At 49.5% G+C, this 8,300-nt stretch overlaps 1 protein-coding gene across 1 annotated transcript in view; it reads left to right on the top strand.

The window, feature by feature from the left end:
* Window positions 1–5,476, top strand: part of LOC137675111 (rho guanine nucleotide exchange factor 4-like) — a 112,484-nt gene extending 107,008 nt beyond the window's left edge. Inside the window, 5 exon segments of the mRNA XM_068421034.1 lie at window positions 568–699; window positions 1,789–2,032; window positions 2,752–2,829; window positions 3,956–4,053; window positions 4,056–5,476. Of these exon segments, the coding sequence (XP_068277135.1) occupies window positions 568–699; window positions 1,789–2,032; window positions 2,752–2,829; window positions 3,956–4,053; window positions 4,056–4,280 (777 nt within the window). The 3' untranslated portion in view covers window positions 4,281–5,476.
* Window positions 5,477–8,300: the final 2,824 nt, after the last annotated feature.

An 8,300-nucleotide genomic window follows, 5' to 3' on the forward strand; every position in this document is an offset into this window, starting at 1 on the left:
ATTTCAAACTCTCAAGGTGGGTAGAATTGCCCCTTAATGCTTAATAAGCCCATGTTATTCTTGCAGAAAGGTAAGCTCTGATATAGTGACAGAGGAAGCCAAGGTTCCCTGTAGAAAAAAAGAATGGCTAAGCAGAAGAAAGAAAACTACTGATTTTCTAAATCCTAGACTCAATAAAACCAGACTGTCTCCCTCCCCAAAGACCTCAGGCTAAATTCTCAGCTCCCTGCTTATGTGCCTCCTTTCATGTCAAGGATCATCAGCTGCCCTGAGCAGACTCCTTGGAAAAGGAGATTTTTTTCATTTAACACACTATTGTTCTAATCAAATTCAGTTCCTATTCCCTGGGTGTCAAGGGCACGGTGTCTCCCTGATGTGACAAGGACTGTCCTCCAGGACAGAGGCTCCCTCTCATTCCCAGAGGAGAGTTTCGTCAGCAGGAATTCAGGCCCCACAGCCACACAGGCCCCTCAGCCAAGCTGAGGTTCTCCAACGAGACTATGGGCTTATTTCTTCTCCCCTGTTTTCAGATGGCTGAGACCAACCTGTTCTTTGTGCTGTTCTCAGGGTGAAGACGTCCTAGTCAGAAGCTCAGAACTCATCTATTCCGGGGAATTAACCAAAATCTCCCACCCTCAAGCCAAGAGCCAACAGAGGATGTTCTTCCTCTTCGACCACCAGCTTGTCTGCTGCAAGAAGGTAACCTCACTAGCCAGGCACAAATGCTGTCTATTACAATGCTGAAGAATTGGAGTGAACTCCTTCTCTACCCCTTTGTTTCCTTAATACTTACTGGCACCATATGGGCTTCTGGCACAAAGATTTTTACATGCATTCATCGCTGTCTTTTCTCTGACGTCCTGGTGTGTTCTGTGCACCTGACCACAGCAATAAGCTACAGGAACTAACTACTGGCCTAATTCTTACAGCAAGAGAGGAAAGCATGGCACGGCTTCTAGGGTTAGTGTATGGATTTATTTTCACAACTCAGGTATGAGCATTGTCACCTGTTTTCCTTTAAATATGTTGGGGTTTTTTTAACTGCGCTGCCACGTGAGATTAATACCATACTCAGAGGGTAACTGTAGCTTTGATGAAGAGCTGTGGGCCTTGACAGTCAATAAGACCATATCAATATCATATGTAAATCTGTAAGTACAGCCCATGCTAGTTTTCATAACCTAAGTTATATACGTAAGAAGACTTCTTTTATAGAAATCTTCCTTTATAGAGCAAATGAGAGGTATTGGAATTTCAGAACTGAACACGCCAGGTTTTTTTTTTTTTTGCATAATCCATGGCATACGGGTAGCTCCAGGTAACTTAGGCATGAGACACTCACTGTTTTATCACTGCTCTCAAATTCACTTTTCATTGTCAACACAAAAAACAAAAGCCAATTAGGATTTTTTTGGCTTTCTAAGTGGGACTGTAGGATTCAAACACTATTTTCTTAATGAGGATTTGGGATCATGTGTAGTAACACAAGCTTGCTTCTCATTCAGAACTCTCCAGGGCAGCTGATAGCCCACAAGGGCAGATGCCAGCCTATCCTCACCCCACCAGTAGAAGAAACCATGCGACTCCCCTCACTGCCAACGCTGTCAATGGGAGCTCAGCGCTCTGCAATTTCATGGATTCAAATCCACTATCAATTTTTTCTTACAGGACTGCAATGACTGCCAAGAAGATTAAATACTCCATCATATCAAAGAAAAGGAATGTTTAAGGAAGGGACAGGACAGGAAACAGTAACGTCTGTATGCGTCTGTGTGATCTCTCCTACAGGACCTTCTGCGTCGGGACATCTTGTATTATAAGAGTCGGATCAACATGGACGATATGGAAATGCTGGACATAGAAGATGGGAAGGACAAGGACTTCAATATCAGTGTGAAAAATGCATTTAAGTTGCACTGCCAAGACACTGAGGAAGTGCACTTATTCTGTGCAAAAAAGCCTGAGCAGAAACAGCGCTGGCTGAAGGCATTTGAGAATGAAAGGAGACAGGTTCAGCTCGACCAGGAGACAGGTACGGGAAGAGCAATGTTGTGAGCAGTGGGGTTTTGGGCTGGTGGGGTGGTTTTTTCCCCTTTCTTCTTTTATTAACCACCAGCCAATGCATAGGAGTGAAAGAGGGGAAGCCAGTCCATGCTCCAGTCCAGCTCTGGGCTGCTGACCTGCACCTTCTGAATGAATCTGTGCAACTGAAAATAAAAGACAAACCACCGTGAGCAGACACTGCAGTATGTCCTCAGGGAGGCAGATGTGTCTTCAATGAGTTCAGCCAGGGCTGACAAAATAGTCAATACATTGCCTACAGCTTCCATTATCTGGCAGTACAGTGTGACTGCCCAACTTGGCAATATCTATACAAAAAATGTTCAGTCAAGGGTTCAGCATTGTGAGAGGGTTTTCATTGTTTTGTCCAAATCCTGCTTAATTTAGACCCATGTGATCTAATAAGATTTGACCCACAAGTGGCCTGGACTGGCTTCTTCACCCAGCAGAGGGTGGGGGGAAAGGGCAGGCTGTAAACCTTGCGTGAAAGTAGGGAGAGTCGCGCAGCACAGCACAGCACAGGCTGGGGAGCAGTATGTGCCCCTTCCAGCTTTGGGAGTAATTTTAGCTTCTGACCTCTCGCCTCAGGCATCTTCCTCCCCCCTGTATTTCCCTTTAAGCCTATGCCACTGTCCTCCCATGAGATACAAAATGACAACCTGCTGCTGACAAACTCTATTTTATTTCAAGGTTTTTCGATCACAGAGGTGCAGAAAAAGCAGGCGATGCTGAATGCCAGCAAGCAGCACCATACTGGGAAGCCTAAGGGTGAGTCACACCCGAACATACATACAAATGCTGTTAGAACAGGGGGTGGGGGGGTAGCTCTACGTTTACTACATTTACTAATTGCTGAGCGCCGTGCCAGAAACCACAGTTACGTACTAGCAGGCAGCTTCTGTTCAAAGGCTGGTGCATAGCCTTGCCCTGGAAGCCAGGCTCTCCAAGGAGTGTGGCATTCCCTCTGTGAAAAGACAAGATTAAGTTTTGTGGTAAGCCCCATGATGCAACAAGGGTCCACAAAGGTCACTGCAGCAGGGACTGTTCCTGCCTGGGCAGTTGTGCCTGTGGAAGATGCTTTGAAACCTGCGCTTTGGGCAGGATGCCACGGGCAGGGACCATGCTCATTGACAGAGCTGTTCCTTAAAACTTGGAGAGACAAGGAAGATTTAGCAGCAGCTGGGGAGTGTGAACTCAAGCAACAGAAAGGAAGGTTCCTGTGCTCGCAGCACTGCCAGATGAAGATTCCTGCTACCTGACTTCGTGATGCCACCACCCTTCTTTATACCCAGAGATGTCACTTGCTGCTCTCTGGACCCACAGAGAGGTAACCACTGCCTCTTGCTGGTACCAGCCAGCAGCTGAATCCCAGCCAAGTCTGCAGTAAGAAAGCTTGGCTAAATTTCAGAACAAGTCAGAAGTAACATTTGGTTGTAAAAAACACAGGGAAGTTTGGAAGGAGGCCAGACCTCTGTAACGGAGCCAAGCTCTAGGGGCAAAGCGGTACAGGAGACCCCCACAAGCCAGCCCTGTCCGCAGGCTAGGCACTGGCCATTACGACTCAGAAATCCTGTGTGGGAAGTTGTAGCAGGCAACAGAGGCAGATGCACATCAGCTGCTTCTTCCAGACGACGAAAGGCACCATTAAGTTTGTCACCACTGATGAGGTGCAGCTCTTTAGCCTGCTGTCACGGTGGCAGAACACCTGTCAGTTACGCTTCACACTTCTGGGGCTTCCACAGCATCGACTGACTCCTAACAAGCAGTGCTGAAACCAAGGGTAATGCTAAGACAGACCCAATTCACTGCCTGCAGCTTTAACAGGGACCAGGCAGGGTGCGGGGAAGGGAGCTGCGCTCAGCTAACGTGTTTCCCCATCTCCTTCTCATCACAGCCGTCACCAGGCCGTACTATGACTTCCTGATGCGGCAGAAGCATCCCACCCTGCCTACCACGCTCCCTCAGCAGCAGGTCTTCATGCTGGCAGAGCCCAAGCGCAAGCCCTCGAACTTCTGGCAGAACATCAGCAGGCTGACGCCCTTCCGGAAATAGGGGCAGCCCCGAGTTCGTGCCTGAACCCCTTCGAGAAAGCACTTTACCCGTCAGCCCTGGGCCGGGGAGCCCCGGTTCTTCCCACCCGTTGTTGCGGAGGCTGGCGCACGTGCTCCTGCCTCCCTATTTATTTTGCAGAGCGACTGACCGTGCTGGCGCTGAGGTGAGACCCTGCGTGTGCTTGCACACGCGTGTGCGTTCGTGCCAGTCCCACGGAGCCAGCCTTGCACAGCGCCCGGGAGGCAGCCTGCCAGGAGGAGCTCGCAGGAGGGAGCCGGACAGTTCTCCTGGGCACAGCCTCTGCCTGCCAGCTGCACCTTGACTCGGCCCCCGCTGCGGCTGCTGCGGGGCGGCTGTCAGAGGGGGCTGGCAGCCCATGCACCGGCCTGCGCCCTGCCCCCCGACAGGCCCAGAGCAGCACTTCGGTGTCACTGCCATGGTCCGTGTTCCATGGGGGGATGGATAAACCCTCCTGCTCTCTGCCCCCCCCACTCCCCACGTTTCTCAGAGACATGCTCCTCCCACCCCCAACTAACCCCGTGAGCCTGTGCAGGCACTCAGCACTGAGTCTTGCACTGTGACCTTGGTCTTTCCTTTAGCTCACACCACTGATGAACTGTCCTCCAGTACATTAAACTGTGCCAAGCGACCTGCAGCATGAGTAAAGTTCAAGAATCTCTCTCGTGGGTTTGAGTTACATACGTTAGAGAAAAATGTGCCTAATTAATACCGTACTCAGTTCCTTAGAGTCTTGTCTCTCCATCACTCTGCCATATTTCCTGGCCAATGAAAATGCTCATTGTTTGTAATGTGTTTATTTATGGTAAAAATCAGACCTGTGTATTTTGTAAGTCTGTAATTGTTCTTGTCAGATGTTGTTAACTTGATGCCTGTTTTGTCTGGTTTATTATTTTTTTTTTAAAGAAAGGTCAATATTTGCAAACGTGGCTCCCAGAAGCCACAGTCCACAGTTCAGCTCTGAAAGAAGGAAACCACAGTTCTGATGCAAACTCCCCCTGACCCCCAGTTCAAGGAGTAGTGCTACAGGTTTGTGACACCTTTAGAAAATGGAAAGCCACTTTAAAAGGCCTAAGTTTGGCATTAAGAGCCTCACTTTAAGTACCCACGTTTCAAACTCTGGCCAAAAAAAAAGAATTAATTAAGCCTTGGTTAGCAAAAGGAAAGCTCTGCCTTCCCCCAGCGCGCACTGGAAGCCATACTGCCTGCTGGCCCCAGCGGGACGAGCACCGCTGTCTGCAGCGCTCAGCAGGGCGGGGGGTGTTGGTGCTGTAGCTGACCCCAGTCTGCTCACCCAGGGATTTCAGAATGCAGCAGCATGTACAAAGTCATTCTTGCACTATATCTCCCCCTAGACCAGGGGCAACATTTAATTTCATAAAGAAACTCCTAGAAGTGACTCAGCCTGTGTTTGTCTCCAATGTCTGTCTGTGTGAACTTGTTTCTTTTCAAAGTCACTGCAGCCATTCTGCTCTTGCAGCTAAAAAAAAAAAAAAAAACCCACAAAAAAACCCTACCAACCCCCCCTCCTGTGTAGAAGCCCCGCTGTACGGTGCCCCAGCACCTGCAGAGGGCAGGCTGGGGAAGCAGAGCCTGGCCTGAAGACGGCTTCAGCCCATGGATCAAGGTGAGCGAGGCACCAGCTGGCACAGGCCTGCGAGGTGCTGACAGGGAAAACGTCTGGGAAAGGGTGAAAAAAACTGCAGGGGAGGCTCGGGGCCCTGAGAGCAACGGGGAATGGACGGGAACACACACACACACACAGCACCCACGGACAGGGACACACGGCCACATACAGGGACACACACACACACACACACGTATACACACACTATATATACACACACAGCCACACGCACACTGCAAGGTGCGCACACACACACACACACAGAGTGACGTACACACGGCCACACACACAGTGTGACACACATACACACAAAAACATATGGTGACACAGAGCAACACACCGTGGTGTACACATGGCCACACACAGACCCCCCCCCGTTGACAGACACGGCCACACACACGGTGACAGACCCGACCCCACACACACGGTGACAGACATGGGGACACACACGGTGACAGACACGGGCACATGCGCGCACACACACGGTGACGGGGGCACACACACACACACACACACACACGGTGACAGACACGGGCACACGCGCACGCACACACGGTGACAGACACGGGCACACACACAGTGACAGACACAGGGATATATATACACACACACACATATATATACACACACACACATATACACACACACACGGTGACAGACCCGGGGACACGCACACAGACACGGGGACACACACACACACATACGGTGACAGACCCGGGCGCGCGCACACACACACACACACGGTGACAGACACGGGGGGCGCGCGCACACACACGGTGACAGACACGGGCACATGCGCACATGGTGACAGACACGGACACACACACACAGTGACAGACACAGGGATATATATATATATATATACACACACACACACACACACATACACACACACACACGGTGACAGACCCAGGGACACGCACACACACACGGTGACAGACCCGGGTGCGCACACACACACGGTGACAGACCTGACCCCACACACACGGTGACGGACACACACACACACACACACGGTGACAGACACGGGGGCGCGCGCACACACACACGGTGACAGACCTGACCCCACACACACGGTGACGGACACACACACACACACGGTGACAGACACGGGGGCGCGCGCACACACACACGGTGACAGACCTGACCCCACTCACACGGTGACAGACACCCCCCTTTCTAGGGAACGCTCAACACTGATTTAGAGCAGGTTCCTGCTCAGGGCCTGTCACCTCTGCACCAGCACTCACCTGGTACCAAGGACATGCTAAAGCGTTGTGAACTTCTACATCCATATGTTCCATTTTTAGCTATAACCTAATAAAAACCTGAAACCCCGGAACCCCAGGCACTGCCCCAAGGTGGTGAGGCAGGGTTGCACTCTGAGGCAGGGCCATGTATTCCCCGTGGGAAAGCCTTTACGACAGTGTTTTGTTAGTCATTAAGAAACCCCATTGAGAAAAGTCACTTAACCCATTTAAATGTTTCGCTTTGCTTCACTCAATCCCCAGATCCCATGAGCTCAGATAACACAACCGCACCGCTCTCCAGCAACAGAACCTCTTCTCAAAGGATGTCACCAAAGACAGCAGAGAACAACAATAAGCAACACAAGTCAATCTTTATTGAAAACTGAAGTATTAATACATAACAATTCTTGTTACAATAAACGTGCTTTTAAGAATTTAAATCTGAGCTCATCTACTCATTGAATTGCATAAAAAATAAAAAAGTATGAATTTTTCACAATTGAACTGGCTCAGAATGGAATCTCCACTCTTTGTGTCGATGCGATAGTTCAATGCAGGAGTGAGTGATGCCTTAAAACTTACTCTGGAAGACAACATTGACCTAAACTTAAAAAAAGTACCAATACAACTGTTCGTAAGACAGTTTTAAAAAAAGTCATAAAAAGGAAACCTGCGTCTATTTCATAACAAACATGGAGAACTATTACTGGGGCCTCGTGTACTTCCATTGCATGCACTCACTTTTTCAAATCTCAGACATGAGGGCAGCCAATAATAGCATTACAATAAAAAAAAAAAACCACTAACAAATCCATTCTACTTAAAACAAGTCTGTACAGCAGCCAGCTAAAAGCTTTCCCAGTTTGCCTGCTAAGTGCCCAAAAGTCACAACAGTTTAGAAAAGTCACGTTCACTTTCTTGATGTTGAAACTTCAGAGCCCATAAATTTAGACTGGTTATTTAAATCACAAATGGACCCTCACTACTGGTGGAATTCAGACGTTTCAGTGTTACATTCAACCCACACAAGAAAAGGTTTCCTCGTCCCCAGATAAGCACTGTTCCTCTTCCCTCTCTCCGGTCTACAAAATACACGTGTTTTCTCTCAACCCTCCCCGACAGAGGGGTACACAGCCTGCTGAGAGCCCTCACTGCTCCAGAGGAGAGCTCAGAACGAACCTGATCCCTGCTGAGGCCTGACGCACAAAACCACCCTACCTCTGCTGCAGTTGTTCTGTTAATTGGCATTCTGCCTCGCCAAACCTGTGGGTCGCTGCAGGAAGCTCCGAGCT

Source organism: Nyctibius grandis, chromosome 32, assembly GCF_013368605.1.
Source record: "Nyctibius grandis isolate bNycGra1 chromosome 32, bNycGra1.pri, whole genome shotgun sequence".
Classification (NCBI taxonomy): domain Eukaryota; kingdom Metazoa; phylum Chordata; class Aves; order Nyctibiiformes; family Nyctibiidae; genus Nyctibius; species Nyctibius grandis.